At 43.0% G+C, this 19,436-nt stretch overlaps 1 protein-coding gene across 6 annotated transcripts in view; it reads right to left on the bottom strand.

Annotated features, from left to right (window-relative positions):
• gsap (gamma-secretase activating protein) overlaps nucleotides 1-19,436 on the bottom strand; it is a 78,401-nt gene that overhangs the window by 12,698 nt on the left and 46,267 nt on the right. For 4 of the 6 annotated variants that reach the window (XM_068004984.1, XM_068004986.1, XM_068004987.1 and 1 more), the window contains 4 exons: nucleotides 16,222-16,292; nucleotides 14,459-14,559; nucleotides 12,655-12,774; nucleotides 300-361 (listed from right to left, as the gene is read on the bottom strand). In XM_068004984.1, coding sequence (XP_067861085.1) covers nucleotides 300-361; nucleotides 12,655-12,774; nucleotides 14,459-14,559; nucleotides 16,222-16,292 — 354 coding nt within the window. Of the gene's footprint in view, nucleotides 1-299; nucleotides 362-7,161; nucleotides 7,201-10,384; nucleotides 12,414-12,654; nucleotides 12,775-14,458; nucleotides 14,560-16,221; nucleotides 16,293-19,436 lie in introns of those variants that run through there. The other 2 variants (XM_068004989.1, XM_068004988.1) reach the window with 2 other exon arrangements.

The following is a 19,436-nucleotide window of genomic DNA, read 5'->3' as shown; positions in this document are numbered from 1 at the left end:
CCACCTATGGAGTGTCGCCAGCTAGAGCTGAATGGTGGAAATATGGGGATGGATAACGAGTTAGTAGTTATTACATTAACACTGAAGATCAGGTAGTGTTTATGTAGATTTTGTCCTCATAGATTAAGCAGATGGGTTAGAGCCATGATAGGGTAGATTGTATGTGGTTAGTAATAGGAATGGGTTTTACTGGCTGAATAGCCTTTTCTCATGTCATGCTTTATGAAAATAGTGACTGTTGAGAGGAGTTATAAATAAGATGAAGAGAACATACCATCTTTGAGATGATCTCCACCTACCTCTGGAATTCTTGTCACAATGCTAAACTTGAACCGTTCACTTGTCTCAGAATGATCAAGTTCTGGAAAGTAAGAAAAAAAATTACACTAACGAAATATTTCAGTTCTTGCAAGTACTTTAAACCCATTTTAAAGTAATAAACATCTCAAAGCCTCAGTAATTCTCATAACTTAACACACACATCTGGATAATCAAGGAGCAGATACTGGTAATGGTTCTGCTGTTGCCATTTACAGAATGTTTCTTTACTTGTCCCATTACCACACCCATTGCCTTGCACCATCATCCCTTTTGTCATTTAATCACCCCTGCCCTCAACCCTATCACAGACCTTACCTTTTGTTCTTTCCTCTCCTCCCCTTCTTCCCCTCCCCATTTCCCTGGCTCTGTACTTGCTTAAAAACTGTTAAACCTTTACATCTTCCAGTTCTGACGAAGGGTCATCAACCTGAAACGTTAACTCTGTTTCTCTCTCCACAGATGCTGCCTGACCTGCTGAGTATTTCCAGCATTTTCTGTTTTTATTTCAGATTTCCAGCATCCGCAGTATTTTGCTTTTGATTTAGAATTCCATTAGCCCCAGCTCATCAATTATTTGTCAAAGCAGATATTCACTGTAGGACTTTGATACGGGACCTCAAAAACATACACCCTTTTTGTTTTGAAATCCAAACTGGGACAAAAGGAATATCCAAAAGGTAACTTTCAAAAACTGTGATAAAAAAAACAGATAATTCTCACTATTAATCAGAGTTGACCCACTGTAAAATATTTCTTAGTGACAGATCTATCAGTCAAATTTGGTTTCAAAGGCATAGAGACTGCTTGACAAATATTAGCTGAACAATTCACAATTCCTCAGGACAGAGCAATGCTGAGCATCTGGTAAACAGGATAATCACAGTTAATAAACTGCCTCTTTGTCACATCCCATGTAACCAGTCAATCACTATAGACCCGACAAGGAACTGTTTAGGAGCAAACCATATAAATCAACATGAAAGCAACTCCCTTTTCAAGCAATAGCAATACATTAGACATGTCTCTCGATACAGACAGCCTTCAGCACATAAGATAGACATTTTAATTTTCAAAAAGCAAAATATTGCAGATGCGGGAGTGAGAGATGTTATAGGCTGGTGCTTGATGGGGATCAAATGTCATAATACTATCAATTACTTCTCAAAGAATATTAAAAATACAGACTCTCCTGATTTGAAACAAAGCAGATCTCTGATCCATCACAGAGCTGTCCTGGCTAATAAGATGGTGGAGCTAGCTAGTGGGCTGAATGGCTTACTACTGATCTTATGAACTGTGAATTGGAGAAACTTACAGAGCAAAGTTTTCTAAAAACTATACCAACATCTGTTAAACACCGCAATCAAAATCAGCTTTCTTGTAATCACCTTCAATGCAGTAGGATTAACGAAGGAGGGGGGAAAATAGAAAAAAAAATCAGAATGATCTTGCATAATTTTAGTCAGGGAATGGGTTGAGGTATTGGCAGAAGTATTTTAGCTTTGCAAAATTTGGGCTAATTCTTTTGTAAAACTTCACATTTACGATGTCATATTCAGACAAATCTGCATTTAAATTCAAACCTGCAATGGAGTTTAGGTCAGCATTTTGTTAAAGCACCAAAGATAAATTAAATGGAAGATTTTTACAATTTTTAAAATAGTCACAGTTGCATTTCAAGTTGTCCATATGTAAAATGTTACTACGTTGCTAAGCAGATAAATAATTTTTTGCCCCTTCACACTGTAACTCTTTTACAATGACCACTCATCTTGTGCAAGACGAGTCATTATTTTTTAGTAAGACTTGCTATCAGAATTATAAACAGTAGCATTTTTGAAGGTATACAATAGGCCGAAAGTTATCTGCACTGTTCAGTAATCACAAGATTAGGAAGTAGTTGACTTTTGTGAAATCTGCCTTTGTTCCCATCGTCACTGGACCACAGAAATAATGGCCTGACTTTTAAAATATTGCAAAATGAAAATATCATTGCAAAATGCCAACCGCAGCAGGAAGTTTAGTATATTATCAAAATCTGGAAACGTGCTGCATTATGCTTTTATAAACCTAAATAATTGGTTATAAAATTATGACAACACTGAACAAACTGCAACAGTGTTAAGCAATTAGTTTTGATCCCATCAGGATTCTGAAACTGAAGGTGCTGAAAAGCTGATATTCAACAGATTTAAACAATGAAGCAAAAGATTAATGAACTACTTAGTAATTGCAATACTTCTTTAAAAAAAGTGAACACTCCACCCAAAGGGTTATTTAGTAGTTCCAGGAATGAAATTGATCTTACTGTTTGCACTCCACAGTTCCTTACGGCTCAACTGATGAGCAGCCAGACCAGGAAGTTCCCAATTTGATCCCTCATCTTTGCTAAGTTAGCTGTACTCACCTGGGACAGGGGGTGGCACTATAATTGGGCCTTTTTTTGGTCCTCAGCTGAGTGTCTGCCACATGTGGAAACCCATCACCATGTTTAAGTGTCCAAACCAAACTACTGAGAAATCCACACAGGACTGTTTGCCTGGTGCACCATTCCATAGAAACCTATGATCCTCCACCCCCCGCATCATAGCATTTAATTCTAGAATTACTCAAGTTTTTAACCTCCTCTATCCTACTCAGAAGATCATTCCTAGTATTAACCACTCTGTGAGAAGAACTTGTATCATTTGTATAACTTAATAACAGTGGTGGTATAATTTGCTAACATTGCTCAGGATTAATTAGTTCTATTCCATTTAGTATCTTATATACCTCTATAAGGTGCTCCCTTATGCTAATCTTTCTTCATTATTTAGTTTGGAGTATTGCGGTCCTGCCTAGCTAAGCATTAAATTACTGAGGCTACCAGAGGGTTTGTTTGGTTCTGAACTTCCATCGTCAAGTCTGCCGTCTTGAAGCCACCTTTGCCACAAAGAAATTCTGCATATCTCTCCAAAAGAGCATAATCACCAGTTGATCATTGGACAAGAGGCAAGTGCTGGTTTGAGCCCTTCCTAGGTAAACAGCAGATACAGAGTTCCTCATCAAGTGGCATGTTGGGCAGCAAAACTCACCATAAAATGTTTGAGTCCATTGCCACCATCCTCCTGACAACAGTGTCGAGACACACCATACCCAGCAAACAATGGTTTCACCAGTTGGAGGTGCACAGCTTCAACAGCAGCTGCTTGCCACACCACCACTGGCGAGAGGGTGCAATTACAGCATGACAAGTTTATATAAGGAATTTCCATTGTAAATGTGGACATAGGAATTTTTTAATGGATATATAGGGCTCGATTTTTGCACCCCGAGCTCAGCTTCCTGGACCTCTCTGAGCAGCAGTGCCTTCAAGTCACCACTGCCCTCAACAACTTCTCCTCCACATCCCTCCAGGGTGCCACCGTGGACATCGCCGATGTCTCTCAGTCGTCGGCACAAAAGAGCCCTGCAAATACACCTACACCCACTCTGCAGTGACACAATGGGTGGCATCAGTTGTGGGTCTTCATAGTGATCCTCAGGAAAGGGCATTATTGACCAGACAAGATTCGCAAAGACGTGGCAGTAGTGGTGACAATATGTTATGTGAGTTGATCATAAATTAAATATAAGTAAGAACCATGACAAACCCTCAATCGCCCTTGTGCATTCCATTTATGCTCACGATACGTTTGCCTTACATTTCCTACTGCACATATGTGATGTGTACTCACTTTGGCTGACCTACTTAGGTCATTGAAGCGCCTCCTGCACTGTATGCAGGTGCGCGATATGTTGGTGGTGCAGGTGACCTCCTCTGCCACCTCGAGCCAGGCCGTCTTGGTGGCAGAGGCAGGTCGCTTCCTCCCGCCCGCCGGGGGGGAAGATCTTTGTCCTCTCCCTCCTCCTCACCCCATCCAATAATACCTGGAGTGAGGCATCATTAAACCTGGGAGCAGCCTTTCCCCTGGGCTGCTCCATGCTGTAATTTTTCATATTTTCTGCAGCATCAGTCAGTGGAGGACTGCCCCTTTAAATAGGGCTCCTCCAGCTGACAGCCTATGCTGTGCATGCGCAGTCCGCCCACTGCGCAGCTTTCCAGTGCGAAACCCGGAAGCACAGGTAAGTGGCTGCATTTAGCCTGCGGTTGTGTGCGGAGCACCCCGATTTCACTGGGTGCGTTACTCACGCGCCCAGTCGACCCCCCCCCCCCCCCGCTGCAAACCCGCCGCCCTCTTAATATTGGGCCCATAAGGACAGAATGTATGACTTTGTAATGGTAACTGAAATACATCTGTGCACTTTGGTCCAATTACCCCCACCTCTATCCCCACTTCACCTGAAAACCGTACTTGGTCTTGACTCACCGGGGGTAATTATAACTTTGGGCGATAGTGTAAAATGGGCAAGATCGGATCAGCTGCCTGTTATACATCTCTCTCGCTTTTCATTTCCATTAAAGTCAATAAACTTAAATATTATGAGCATAAATTGATAAGAAATCCTATCCCACAATTAAATGGATAATAATGAGTGCTTTGGGGACCAGCTATTGCTCAAACTCAGCATTGGGTTAATGCTGGTGTTAAGATAGAAGAGGAAGATTGTATCACCTACAGAAACTTTTAGGCTCAGAGAAGTGGAGTATAGCAAGAAACAAGAGTCAGGAAACAGTATATTTTGTTAATGACGGACTGTTACAATGTACATAACGGATTATGTTTTTTATTCCAGCTTAGTAGGGTAGCTTCTCTCAGTTGAAGTAATATACAGATCAGCAAATATTTATGTACAAATAAAAAGTTTACTCCAAAATGCACCAAATAAAGTACCAAAAATCAAAATCAAACCTCCCCTTCTCAAGTCTATGACTACAATTTTGTGATACAGATTCCTTGCTTTTGTTTGGTATATAGCAAGCCACAATTTAAGCAACATGCACACTGAAAGCTCGAACAACCAAAGGCAGCAAGGTTAGGGAGCATGCTATCATAGTGGCTGGAAACCAGCCCAGATTTTCTTTCAGATGATTTCCAGATGCCAGGAATTATTCTGTTGCAATTGGATACAATTTTTTTAATGAAAATATACTGCAGAATTGTTTTATTAAAAACACTGCAGAAGCTTTCCAGTAAAACAGTACCATTTCTGGGTTAGAAGGGATGAAAATATATTCAAAACAAAATTAACATACTCTCCCAAACCACATGCCACTTCTCAGGCTGAGAGGATGGGCAGATAATCTTCTCCCATGATTCTGTCTCAACGTGGCCATCAGGAAGTGTGCAATTGAAAATTTGTTTGAAGAAATTTCCAAAGTACAAACATTTCAAATCCACAATAAACTATGTTGCACACATACTACTCTTAGCTGTGCTGGAACAAAACCACAAAGGAATATACAGTGTATATTTTTTTTTAAAATAACTTTATGCCATTTGTTAAGAATTGATTAAAGCAAATATATATATTAAATACTTGCATGATGTAATTTATATTTCACTCATGATACTGAGTGTTCCTCACTTTTACAAGTTATCAATTCAGGATATTCATGGGATATCAATCATATTCCAGTTCTTCATATTCTCCATGAACAGGAGATAAAAATACTACGTTAACTATTAAATGCAGCATTAGTTGGAGGTGGTGCACAGTTTAGCTACCCTACAAAAGCTGGAACTTTAATATTTTTTAAAATACATTTCAGTCTCACTGGTATATGCACTGGCACAAATCACAGAATTATATCTATATTTTGTTTAATTTGATTTACACATGTGTTTCCAGATTGAAAAGCTGCGCTGAATTCTATGAATAAAGTACATTCAGTAACTATAACTAGTATAGTGCATATCAGGCGGTCATAAGTTATCCTCTGTTTCAGTCATGGACAGCAGGTAGATATCAACTCAAATGTCACTGTACATCATCCCAGTTGGAGTGCTTAGGCTTTCCTTTGGGTGGTTTTCCTTCCAGTGGGCAGGCAGTGAGCATAACTATTTATTGGCATTTCCTCTGCTCGACTTAGAATGCGGCCATCGCAAGGAAGTTGGCACTGGTGGAGAGTTTAACTGGAGAATGTATCTTTCAATTACCGATAGTGCGATAATTCAAGCATAATTTGTCAGCAATTGACAGTGCAGCTGCTCAGATCCAAAATCCTGACTAAAAGTTCAGCTTCTGCAGCCAAAAAATATATTGTGAGGTTGGATACTTTGTGAAGATATTAACGATCCCAAAGGACGATCACAATTTTTATATAATTTTGAGTTGCCAGGTATCTTTTAGCCAGTTCTTACTTGATGCTAGTAGTGAACCGAGATGTGTGAGGTCACCAACTCTCATGACTACATTTTTAAGTATTAAGTACAGTATATTATATCTTTTATAAACATTCTGATATAGCAATCTCTGATAGAATGCTGTTTATGTCTCCCTCGCTATTAAGCATATCCTTTAGAAAGTTTTATTTTGTACTCCCCAAAATGGATTTATGGTTTTAAAAGGGCTGGCAACATAATTTTAAAGCATACAATATACTTATTATTTCTAATGGCAGTATACCAGCCGTAAGACATTTAAAATTATTTTTGGTTACATTTTGGGAAGTAAATTATTCAAAATATTTGAATCCTGCAAAATTTTATTTAAATGCTTTTCCCTTTTCCTTGCACTGCCAACAATTTGCTATACATATAAAGAGGGTCAGTGAATTTAGGTGAGCAGTGAGCATGCTCAAGTCTAGGTCTGTTATCTGCCATGTCAGAACTTATAAAGATACTTATCAGAAACAGAGTCTTGTGAGTGAGGAACATCCTTTTATGATTTCAGCTAATCACACCTCCCTTCCCCTACCTCAGCAGGTTGCTGTCTCCTGTTATGTGCCATCTTCTCCTGCAAGAAAGAGGGAAGTGTGTCAGTGAGTATCCTGCAAGATGTTTGGGTGATGTGCCTGTCATGGTTGAATAGCTGCCAGTGTGTGTGACCTGTGAGTTGCGAGTGTGCAACATGCAACAGTGGTAAGGGCCTCCATTTTAGCACCCGCTATCGGGTGTGTTCCTGGCGGGGGGGCTCCGAAAATCGGGGAATCCCGGAGCGGGTCGGGAGCCTGGCTCCAACCCACTACTTCCGGGTTCCCCACAGACGCTCCGGCGTGCGCGCGCAGCCCCCGCATGTGGGACTCCCGCAGGCAATTAAAGCCGGCGGGGCGCCACTTGAGAGTACTTACCTTGCTATTTCAGGTCATTAACAGACCTGATTAAGGGAATACGTCAGGAGAGTTGGGATTTTAGAAACAACTGGGACTGTTTCCCATTCTGGGGGAAACACTCCCAGTTGAAATGGACGTGTTGCAGCTGTCAGCCTGTGGCAGCTGCAAAGGTCCATTTGACAGGTGTGGGGGGAGACCCTCACTCTTTGCAGGAGGCCACTCTGTCACTTGGGACAAAGTTTGGCCTCCACCACCCTCCTCCTGACAATCAAATTCACCAACTTGCACACTTACCCCGGGGTCCAGACACATGTACCTACCTTGCGGACCCCCTCAGATGTACATCTTCCAGATGGGGGCCGCCGTAGCTGCAGTCATGACCTCCTCGGAGGGCGAACAGCATCACCAGCCTCACCAGCCACGCCGTCCACCTCTGACACGTGGAGCTCCACAACACAGTGCTGTGACACATCCACCTGCACAGCAGGAGGGAGGGCAACCGCAGAGAGAGATGCTTCGCAGAGGGCACTACCCTCGCCACAGGGTCCACAGACCGAGGCTCAGCCTCCTGGACCTCTCTGAGCAGCAGTGCACACGGAGGCTCAGAGTCACTCGACATGCAGTCATGGACATCTGCAGCCTCCTTCATGCCGAGCTGCTCCCGGCTGGCCCGAGCACCATCTTCTTACCTGTCGCTGTCAAAGTCACCACTGCCCTCAACATCCTTCCAGGGTGCCACCGGGGACATCGCCGACGTCTCTCAGTCATCTGCACAAAAGAGCCCTGCAAATACACCTACACCCACTTTGCAGTGACACAATGGGTGGCATCAGGTGTAGGTCTTCATTGTGATCCTCAGGAAAGGGCATTATTGCACAAACCAGACAAGATTCGCAAAGATGTGGCAGTAGTGGTGCCAATATAATATGTGATGTGAGTTGGTCAGAAATTAAATATAAGTAAAAACCATGACAAACCCTCAAACACCCTTGTTCATCCTATTCATGCTCACGACACATTTGCCTTACGCTTCCTACTGCACATATGTGATGCATGCCCTGTGGCTGCAGCACAGGTAGTGGCAGGTTGAGTGAGGCTGACCGTGAAAGAGATGCATGAGAGGGTGAGTATGAGATAGAGCCATGTGATTTTATGAGGATTGGGTTGAGTGGTAGTGGCGGGATGAGTACTGGCGAGGTGAGTAAGTGCAGGTAAGATGAGGATGAGGTTTGAGTGGGTGTGAGGGGTGATGTGACAGAGTAGTGTTGGCAGTGCAGAAGGAGATGTGGGGTGGGGGCGGTGATGTGGCAGACGGAGTGTAGGGGAATGAATAAGTGTACTCACTTTGGCTGACCTACTTAGGGCATTGCAGCGACTCCTGCACTGTATGCAGGTGGGCGATATGTTGGTTGCGCAGGTGACCTCCTCTGCCACCTCGAGCCAGGCCTTCCTGGTGGCAGAGGCAGGCCACTTCCTCCCACCCGCCGGGCGGAAGATCTCTGTCCTCCCCCTCCTCCTCACCCCATCTAATGATACCTGGAGTGAGGCATCATTAAACTGGGAGCAGCCTTCCCCCTGGGCTGCTCCATGCTGTAATTTTTCCTATTTTTGCAGGATCTGTCAGTGGAGGACTGCCCCTTTAAATAGAGCTCCTCCAGCTGACAGACCTTACTGCGCATGCGCAGCCTGCCCGACGTGCAGCTCAGCAGCGGGGAACCCGGAAGACGAGGTAAGTGGATCCAATTAGGCTGCGATCGTGCAGGGGGCAGACTGATTTCGCTGAGCACGTTACCCACGCGCCCAATAGCCCCCCCGCCGCGAACCCGCAGCCCTGATAACATCGAGCCCAATGTGTGAGGGTGAAATGAAGCATCTGATTTGAAGAGTTGAGTGCTGATTGAAAGAGTTTGTTGGTAGCTGGGTGATGGGGGGTGTAGTGCATGGAGCAGTGGTTGAGGTTAGTGGTGAAGTTGTTAGGATGTGCCACTTGAAACTTGAACTCACTCAACTTGACCACTCGTGTCAAATCATTGAACTTCTTCCTGCACCGCATCCGTGTTCTTGGCGCTATGCTCCTGTCATTGACCTCGTCCACTACTTCCTCCCACTGCCTCTTGAGCATATGTCTGGAGGGCCTCTTGCCCCCCCTGTGAATATAGGAGGCCCCTCCTTCTGTCCACCTCTTCCACGAAGGCCTCTAGTGCATCATCAGAGAACCTTTTGTACACGCTCTCTCGCAGGTGTAGCCATTCTTCAATATATTGCAGCACAGATTCATTTCACAATTGACTTCCACCACTTCCTGCAGCTACAGTGCACCTCCCCTTTAAGAGATGCAGGCTGCCTTTAAGCAGTGCTAGCCACTCCCGATATTGGGGCCCCCTGCTGATGCGTGCAGCCAATCAACAGCGCAGATAGCGCTGACTGTGTGCAGCGATCACTGAAATCATCAGGCAGCACAAATGTTATGTGCTTCCTGCATTGCAACCAACGGACGAAGGTTAGTCGAATACGGCAATCCCATCGCCTGCTTTCGGGAGTTATCCAATATAGCCCCCACAATCTCTGAAAGGGAGTCTACATCCTGTTACAAAATCAATTAACCCTCACCAGTCCAAATTTCTCTTTAGGAATGCAGTCTAAAATTGTGATTAGTATTCTTTAAAACTAGAGTTACATTTTGTGCCAGAAAGGTCACCAATGACGATATTTGTACAACTTGGACCCAGTCTAAAGGAAGCACAAAGAGAGGCACATTGAATGTGATTATATATCTTTTAACAGGATATCCTTTTATCACATTTGGCATTGAATTATTCAACTTCTGGAAAAAAAAACTACTGTGCAAAGTAGAACAAATATTGTCAGCTAATTTATTAAGGTCACCTCTTGATCCAAACACGTGGAGTTGGAAAATTATATCATGTTAGTTTGTCATTCAACAAAGTATCTATGTTGTTACTCAAGTGTCTTGTGATCTGATTGTGTAATTAAGACGAATACATTGGCCTAGAAATTTGGGCGCGCCCATTGTGGGGGGAGGGGGACTTGAACTGGCCACAGGCCCCTTATTTGTATATGCAAAGGGACTAACGTCCCTTTCAGGCATGGGCACTGCCACCGATTTTTTGGTCTTTTTTGGTCTTTACCAATATGGCGGGTGGCACACCTTCGGCTCGTAATGAGCGTGCACTTCCTGCCCGCCATATCACGCTGTGCAGGTGGATGTGTCACAGCACTGTGTTGTGGAGCTCCACGTGTAAGAGGAGGACGGGTGGCCGGCGAGGCTGGTGATGCTGTTTGTCCTCCGAGGAGGTCATGACTGCAGCTATGGCGGCCCCCATCCGGAATATGTAAGTTTGAGGGGGTCCGCAAGGTAGGTAAATGTGTCTGCACACCCGGGTTGAGGTTCCAAGTTGGTGAATTTTATTGTTAGGAGGAGGGTGGTGGAGGCCAAACTTTGGCCAAAGTGACAGAGTGGCCTCCTGCAATGAGTGAGGGTCTCCCCCACCCCACCTGTCAAATGGACCTTTGCAGCTGCCACAGGCTGGTGGCTGCAACATGTCCATTTCAACTGGGAGTGTTTCCCCCAGTAGGGGAAACACGCTCAGTTGAGATGAAAATCCTACCCCTCCTAAAACATCCTACAAATCAGGTCTGCTAACGACCTGAACTATGTAATTAATTGCCTTAAGTGGGATCCCGTCGGCTTTAATTGCTGGCGGGAGTCCTGCATGCGGGGGCTGCGCACGCATCTAAGCGCGTCACTGGGGAACCCGGAAGTGGGCGGGTTGGAGCCGGGCTCCGGACGCGCCCCGGGAAACCCCGATTTTCGAAGCCCCCCACCACGAACCCGCTGGCTTGGGGGTCTGAAAATCGAGCCCATGCTGTCGAGCTTCTTGAGTGGAGAGTATTCCATCACACTCCTGACTTGTGCCTTGTAGTTGCTGGAGAGGCTTTAAGTGGTTAGGAAATGAGTCACTTGCTGTAGGATACCTAACCTCTGACCTGCTCTAGTAGCCTTGTCATTTAAATGATTGGCCCCACCTAGAAAGTACATCTTATGCTCCAAACAAACCACACATTTTAATGGCTTTCTGTGAATTCATAGTTCATTTCACAACCACCCAGTTCCTTTAGCCAAAGTGTGGAATGTTCACAAGCCAATTTTTCTGCATTGCAACAATAAGGGGCTGGCACAGTGGGAGACATATGTCAGCGAATGACACAGGGGTCAAATGAAGTTTGTATTTTGATTTAAAAAACAATGCGCCCAAAAAAGACCTGAAAACTAGATTTTCTGCCCATTAACTATGATGTTTCAATGCACAGGTTCAAATGCTGTTCTTAAAACAAACTTTGCTTTCAGTTTACGATGCTATGATAGCCTGTTACTTGGATTATTAACTTGTAATTCTTTCAAAGGTATACATCATCCTATATATTCTGCACTGCTCCTGCAGGCAAAACGGTGCTGTTATTTTTGTAACAAAGGGGTGCTTTAGCTTAGTATTCTTACATGCTCTTCATCATATCAATAATGTTCATATATTGCTTTTTCGTTAAGGAACAACTGATGCAATGTATGAATGTTACAATTACTGCAATGTAATGCGTAAAATTTCCAAAGGGTGTTTCAATTGAAAATGAAACACAGTTTTCACGATTGAAATAATGCAAATAAATAATCCACCTGTTTGGGCACTTGCAGAACAGTTCAAAAGTTTTTTTCTGGACAACAATAAGCACAACCACTTCTGAAAGCTTCGTACAGCTTCTGTGAAGAATCATATCAGAGGTGTACACAGTCGGCTTTTTAAAAAGCATTTGAGAAAACTCTAGGACATTTGCACTCCTCGGTAGTTGGTCACAACACACAGAGACAGAGGTCTGGAAACTGGCTCAAAAATAAATGGGGGAATAAGGAGAAATATGAACTTGTAAAATGCCAGAAAATTATTTCATATTATCAAAAAAACATTATAGTTAAGTGATAGAAACATTTGTAAAGAAGCTGGTGGTCATTTTATGTTTCACAAAAAATAAGTAATGGCTTTTTTAAAAATGTAATTATGCCTGTGTAGATCTGTTTCCTTACAGCAGATCATTTTGTTTTTAGATATTAAAAAAACTATTACCTTTGAATAGCCTGGTAACAAATAGTTCTGTTGGATGCAACACTCCATGGTCAATATAATGCAGTAAGGTGTGTAAAGGAAGACATCGTACACCAAGGATTATGTGAATTGTATGATAACCTATATTAAAACCAAGGAACGAAAAACGTTAATATTTATGTAAATCCGAAAGATGGGAGGTCAGTATTTACAATCAAGCACATTATGTTTCTCAACAAAACCCAGTATAGTAAAATACTTATTCCCTAGTGGTTAGCAAATGTTGCCAGTAAAATATAGGTTATAAGAAGAGTTAAGGGTGGAGGCGAGTCCTGACTGTGAGCTTACTTCAACCTACTCTCCTCCACTGTAACAGTAGAACCTTTTCTGCATTTCTGTGCCATCTTTTTGGAGCGCTAACTTTAAAAGGAAGTTCACCATTCGCCAGTTTAAAGAAATGGTTAGCTGCTATGATGGAAAGATAAAACTATTGGTATTCTGAAAGGATAGGCTGAAGGACCTTCTTCATCTAAATCTATTTGTGATTTAAATAATTAAGAGCTTGTTTATATTCATGCCTTTAAAAAAATTGAACTGGAAACTGACTTTTTTAAATACTGCTCCCCTCCATCCCCCATCCCCAGCATAATTCTTCCCCAAGACACTGATAAAACAACCTAATTCGAGACCCTTGCCACTACTGCTCTGTAACTGGGGCAACCAAGTACAAGAAGGCAGTCGGGGGCAATTCATCTCGTTTGCATCCACTCAGTTCCTTTCTCCTGCCAGATTGGCCAACAAGATATAGTATCATTGTCAAATATGAAGGGCTAAACAACAAGTTGCATAAGTATATGCATGTAAAGACAATATAAAATGTTATTAAAAAATAGTGAACTATTTGAACATAGGGTCAGTACCACAAAAATGCATTATGGGTGAGGATAGCGGCCCATACATATTTTTGCCATTTGCTGTGGGAAAGACTGCATTCTGCCACGGTTCAGTAATGTCCTTATAGCCACAGCAAGAGGTATACTCCTCAGATTAAGGCCTCCATCTGAAGTGGTTTACCCATTTTTCTTTTCAGATGATTATGGACCTGCTGTATATTTCCAGCATTTTCTGTTTTTTACTTCAGATTTCTAACTTCTTTCTGGATGCAGGATAGGCTGTGTAATGGGGACTCAAGAGTTGCTAGCTTTCATGCCCAGCAATGTGTTATTTGGAAAGCCCGAATTCTAGGTCACCGTGTGTGGTGGCTAGGATGGGAAAGAGAAATTCTTTATTTGAAACTGCGAGATATGGAGAGTGATGTGAAAGATTAATTGTGCGTAGTAAGAGGACAATTTCAAATTACATTTATTCCAGCTCTGATTGAAAACTGGCTCCAAAGACTGTTTCTGAGCAAATCAAGGTTCATGGGACTATTTAAGTTGTTACTGTTATTTACTTTAATAATAACGTAATAATGTAATACAAAAACATCAAACAAGCTGTTCTTTTAAAAGTCCTGGACATTCATTTATGTGCACTAAAACATTCCAAAGCAGAACAATGGGCCTAATCATTTATTGGCAGGAGGATGTAATTACAGTGGGACAAATTTCCATAGGCAGCTTTCATAAGAAATATGGACACAGATAATGGAAAAATATAAAATAAAGAAAGAACACGACTTTAAAATATGGACAGAATTACTTGTGCACACCCTACCCCAATTACCACCCGTCCTCTAGCCTAGTTTCATTTGAAGACTACCACAGGAGATTGACTGGTCTTTCTAAAGTAGTTTGAGAGTTCTGCTTATTAATCTACATGTTACCTGGTGGAAGGGGCAGACAAAGTCTTTCAGCAGCTTCCAAAACACGGCTCATCATGTGGAACACAACAAACTCTGCAGACTGTACTTTCTCTCTGCTGGACCTGCAGAAGTGTTAAAAAGATTTACCAGTCTTCTCGATTTACAAAGAACATTAAAGACAATGGGGTGAAATTCAACTTTAACAGTGCCGCAAAACAGGCGGTAGCGGATCGACCGCTCGTTATACACACCGTCTGATTTCAATGAAAGGAAAAATCAGATGTGGTGTATAAAGGGCAGCTGATCCAATATCACCTGTTTTGTGCCACTGCTGGAGTGCAATTTAATCCTCAGTATGTGATCCAAGTAACACACAGGGATTTCATGCATTAAATTTAGTTTCTATGGCTTATTATTGGATAGAAGTTATTTTCTTCTGCTAGGACCGTTTTCTAAAGTTTATGCATCAAAATTAGCCAACACTTCTCCCCCCATCTCCTCAAAATAAAATCAATGAAGCTAAAACTAGTTGACAAAGATGCCATTAACAATACAATGCTAGAATGTTACTAATTCTCTAATATTAATCCTCTACTCATTAACCTTCTCACCCACTGGGGGCTAATCTTGCGAACCTCCGCCACAAAGATTGCCTACTTTCACCTCTATAACATGTCCCATCTCTGACTCAGTCCATCTGCTGCTGAAATCCTCATCCATGCTTTTGTTACCTCCAGACTCAACTATTCCAATGTTCTCCTGGCCCACCTCCCATCTTCCACCTTCCATAAGCTTGAGCTCTTCCAAAACTCTGCTGCCCATATCCTAACCCCCACCAGCTCCCATTCACCAACCACTGTACTCGCTGATTTATGCTGCATTCCAGTCCACCAATGATTGAAATTTAAAATTCTCATCCTTGTGTCCAAATCCCTTCATGGCCTCACCCCTCACAATCTCTGCAACCTCCTCCAGCCCTATGACCCTCCAAGGACTCCGCATTGCTCCAACGCTGGCCTCCCTTCATCTCACTATTGGCGGCCATGCCTGCAGCCATCCAGGCCTTAAGATCTGGAATTCTTTCCCTAAACTTCTCTCTCTCTCTCTCCTGCTTTAAGACCCACCTTAAAAGCTACCTCTTTGACCAAGCTTTTAGTCACCCCTTCTTTGGCTTGGTCAATTTTTGTCTGATTATGCTCCTCTGAAGCACCTTGGAATATACTCCTGCATTAATAGTGCTATATAAATGCAAGTTATTGTAGTAATTAATCATGTAAGATTCAAATAAGATGGCTCACATGTTTGTACAAGAGTTAAATGAGCACTTTATTTTATTCTACATCAATTTAGAAATTGAGGAAATGTGGGCTACAAAATGTTTATGTCTGTTCTGGTACTTTTTTTTAGAAGTTTGTTTTAAATTAAATTTCTACAAAGAAAATGAAACTGATCCCTTACTGATCATCTTCTGCTCCCAAAATACAGCCTTCCTTCACAGCTGGTGTTAACATTACAGGAGCCACAGGGGAAAGTTTCGATTAACCCTATCTAACACACATGTACACAGGTATACAGACCATCAGGATTACAAGTTCCCGTTTTAGCATCTCAAGTTTCAAATTCCACTTTTTAAAAAAAAGTTGCAATATTATAACTCTAACAAACTTGACCTATAATTTTGATACCCAACTGTTAATTTTACCATAAACAAAATGAATATTCTTAGTCTTCACTTGATAATGTGCCACACTTGGTGCTACAAATTTAAAATGACCATCACTTACAAGCACAGGATGTGAGTGTTGAGGCCGTATTTTTTCCATATCTTATCTACAATCTGCCGGATGCATTCAAGCTAAAAGGAAGGATAATTTATCACAAAATTGTTTCACATAGTGACATAAACACAAGTTTTATGATCCTGCTATTTTTCAGCAAGATTGGTGCACAGCCAGGCCCACCACATCTTTCAACGCCATCGCTCATTGCACATACACAGGAAGCTCCTGGCCTGGGCTCGACTTCGTGCTGGGAGCTCACTAAGTGGAGATAGAGAAATATCCATCACATTAGTAGCTCTAAAAGGGATTGCAGCTGACATTTAAAGGCAATGTGGGGTCATTAATTTTTGGTTGACTGACCAAAGACTGTGTGGAGCAGAAGGAGCTGCTGTCAATAACCAGTGGATCATTAAACAAAGGTGGAGTCAGGAAACTGAATCTGTGACCAAGCAATGGAGGGGTGCAGCACCCAAACCCTGTTTGATGAATGGAGAAGTAGAGATGCTACTACATAAAATGGGAGGATTAAATGTACAAAAACAAAGGTGTAAAGAGCCATCAAGTCCATCAAACTGCCCAGGCAGTGGACAGTGTAACCTCAAACACCAATCACCCACCCCCAGCAAAGGTGGTCTTGGTCGAGACAAGAATAACGTATGGCCAATTCAGAAAATTCTTCACCGACCACCTAAGGCAATCAAGCAAGCTCTAAACCATGAAGCATCAGAATCTAAACTACCTAGTTACCCCTATACCTGGCAATGTTCTCTTATCTCAGAAACTTGTCAAGTTCTTTTTTTTTAAGAAAAGGACCATAGTCATCCTGCACCTCACGTCATGGAAATTTGTTTGAGAGAGCAATGACTCTCAGTGAAAAGACATACTTGCTAGAATCAACCCTGACTCTGCCTACAAATTTTATAGGCACTACCTCTCGTCCTACCAACCCTATCCATTTCACTGTCCACTTTGGAGCTAAGAAATATAGATCAGAGTATATCCTAAATGGTGAGAAGCTAGGAACTGTGGAGGAGCAGGGAGATTTAGGGGTCCAAATACAGAAATCACTAAAAGCTAGTGGTCAGGTACAAAAAATAATCTAAAAGGCTAATGGAATGTTGGCCCTTACCTCATGGGGGCTGGAATGCAAAGGAGTGGAAGTTATGTTACAGTGATATACTGCTCTGGTTAGACCCCATTTAGAGTACAGTGAAACCTGTAAATTCAGGTCGCCAAAGGGACTTGCATCAGGTGTCCTTTATTTGCAGTGACCCTATTTTCAAAAATGGTCATTGTATGTATAGTAAACCAGATGAGCCAAATTTCCCTGGATTGGCTGTATCTATGGCAGCGTTCCTTCTTTTTTTCACCCTCACCTGGGATCGTGCCTAATTCTGGAGCCCTGCCAGCGGGATGTGGTTTCAGTTTATTTTTTGTTCATTGTATTTCCCAGTTCATTGCCATCCCGGGGTCCTTTCCCATTGAGGGAGGGATGTCCAAATCCCAAGATCTGCTATGTTGGCAGCCTGCACAGGGCGAGGTGGCCGCTGTAGGGCCAGAGTGCCTGGGAGATCCTAGCCAATTTGGGGAGGGGGGGTGGCTAATATCCTGCAGACCCCTGTCCAGGACGTCTCCCTCCTTGTGCTGCAGCTACTAATGTTTGAAGTGCTTAGGGGTGGGTAGGGGGCTGCTAGCAGCTCATCAGGGCCTGATGTACTGGTGGAGTAGGGTTGCTAAAACTCTGGTTGGAGGCATCATCACGTGATGTTCTGACCACATGACATCTGACCATGTGAGGTCGAATCGCATGACATCAGATCAAGTGACATTGGATCACATGACTTCTACATATGTTATTGGATTTACTGTACCTTATAAAGGTTGGGTCCCCTGTGGTTGTGTATCTTGCACCAGCAGCTGTTGTGTGAGAAGTTCCAAGAACCAGAAGGCTACCCGTGAGCAGGTAAAGAGGGGAAACCATTCTCTCCATCTCTCCCCCCAACTTTTGAGACCCCCCCACCATGCGTTATCAAGTCACTCCCCCCACCCCCCTCCCTGCAATTTCAGGTTGCTCCCCACCCCCAGCAATTTCATGCCACCCCTCCAAGCTCCACCCCCCTTCCTCACGCCATTTCAGGCCACCCGTCCCCCTCCTCACCCCACCACTCGATTTCAGAGCCCCGATTCCCGACTCCCCCAATGTCATTTAATGTTGCCCACTACAGTTCCCAGCTCTTATGAAATGAGAAGTTCTATACCCAGCATCCATAGCGGCAGAGAAACCATTCTATCCCTGGGATAGAGCCGTGCATGCATTCAATCCCAGAGATAGAGCCGTGCATGCATTCAATCCCAGAGATAGAGCCGTGCATGCATTCAATCCCAGAGATAGAGCAGTTTCTCTCCCGCTATGGATGCTGGGTAAAGAAATCTCTATTACACAAAAGCTGCTTTTTCTCAACCACTGCCGTCTCACACTTATCTGCGTGTCCCATGTTTCAAGTTGTAAACGGACTTGGTGCATTAAAGGATGTCCGTAGTTCTTAATTTGCCAGTGTCTGTTGTTTCAAGGTGCAGCTTGTATATTTTACAATGTAAATTATTTGGGACTGTCAATGAGTGTCCCTTTTTTGCAGGTGTCTGTTTTTTTGGAGGTGTCTGTTTGTACAGGTTTCCCTGTACTGCATTCAGTTCTGGGCATCGCACTTCAGGAAGGATATACTGGCCTTGGAAGGGGTACAACACAGATTCACCAGAATGATACATGGGCTAAAAGGGTTAAGATATGAGGACAGGTTGCATAGACTAGGCTTGTATTCCCTTGAGTATGGAAGATTAAGGAGTGATCTAACTGAGGTGTTTAAAATGATTAAAGGAATTGATAGGGTAGATAGAGAGAAACTATTTCCTCTGGTAGAGGAGTCCAGAACAAGGGGACATGACTTTAAGATTAGATCTAGGACGTTCAGGAATGATGTCAGGAAGCACTTCTTCACACAAAGGGTAGTGGAAATCTGGAAGCCTCTTTCCCAAAAGCTGTTGAGACTAGGGCAACTGAAAATTTCAAAAACTTAGATTGATAGACTTTTGTTAGGCAGGGGTATTAAGGGTTACGGAACCATGCGGGTAGATGGAGTTAGAATACATATCAGCCATGATCTAATTGAATGGCGGAACAGGCTCAAGGGGCTGAATGGCCTACTCCTGTTCCAATGAAA

This window comes from Heptranchias perlo, chromosome 24 (assembly GCF_035084215.1).
Source record: "Heptranchias perlo isolate sHepPer1 chromosome 24, sHepPer1.hap1, whole genome shotgun sequence".
In the NCBI taxonomy this organism is placed as follows: domain Eukaryota; kingdom Metazoa; phylum Chordata; class Chondrichthyes; order Hexanchiformes; family Hexanchidae; genus Heptranchias; species Heptranchias perlo.
This window is presented reverse-complemented; position numbering and strand designations above follow the sequence as displayed.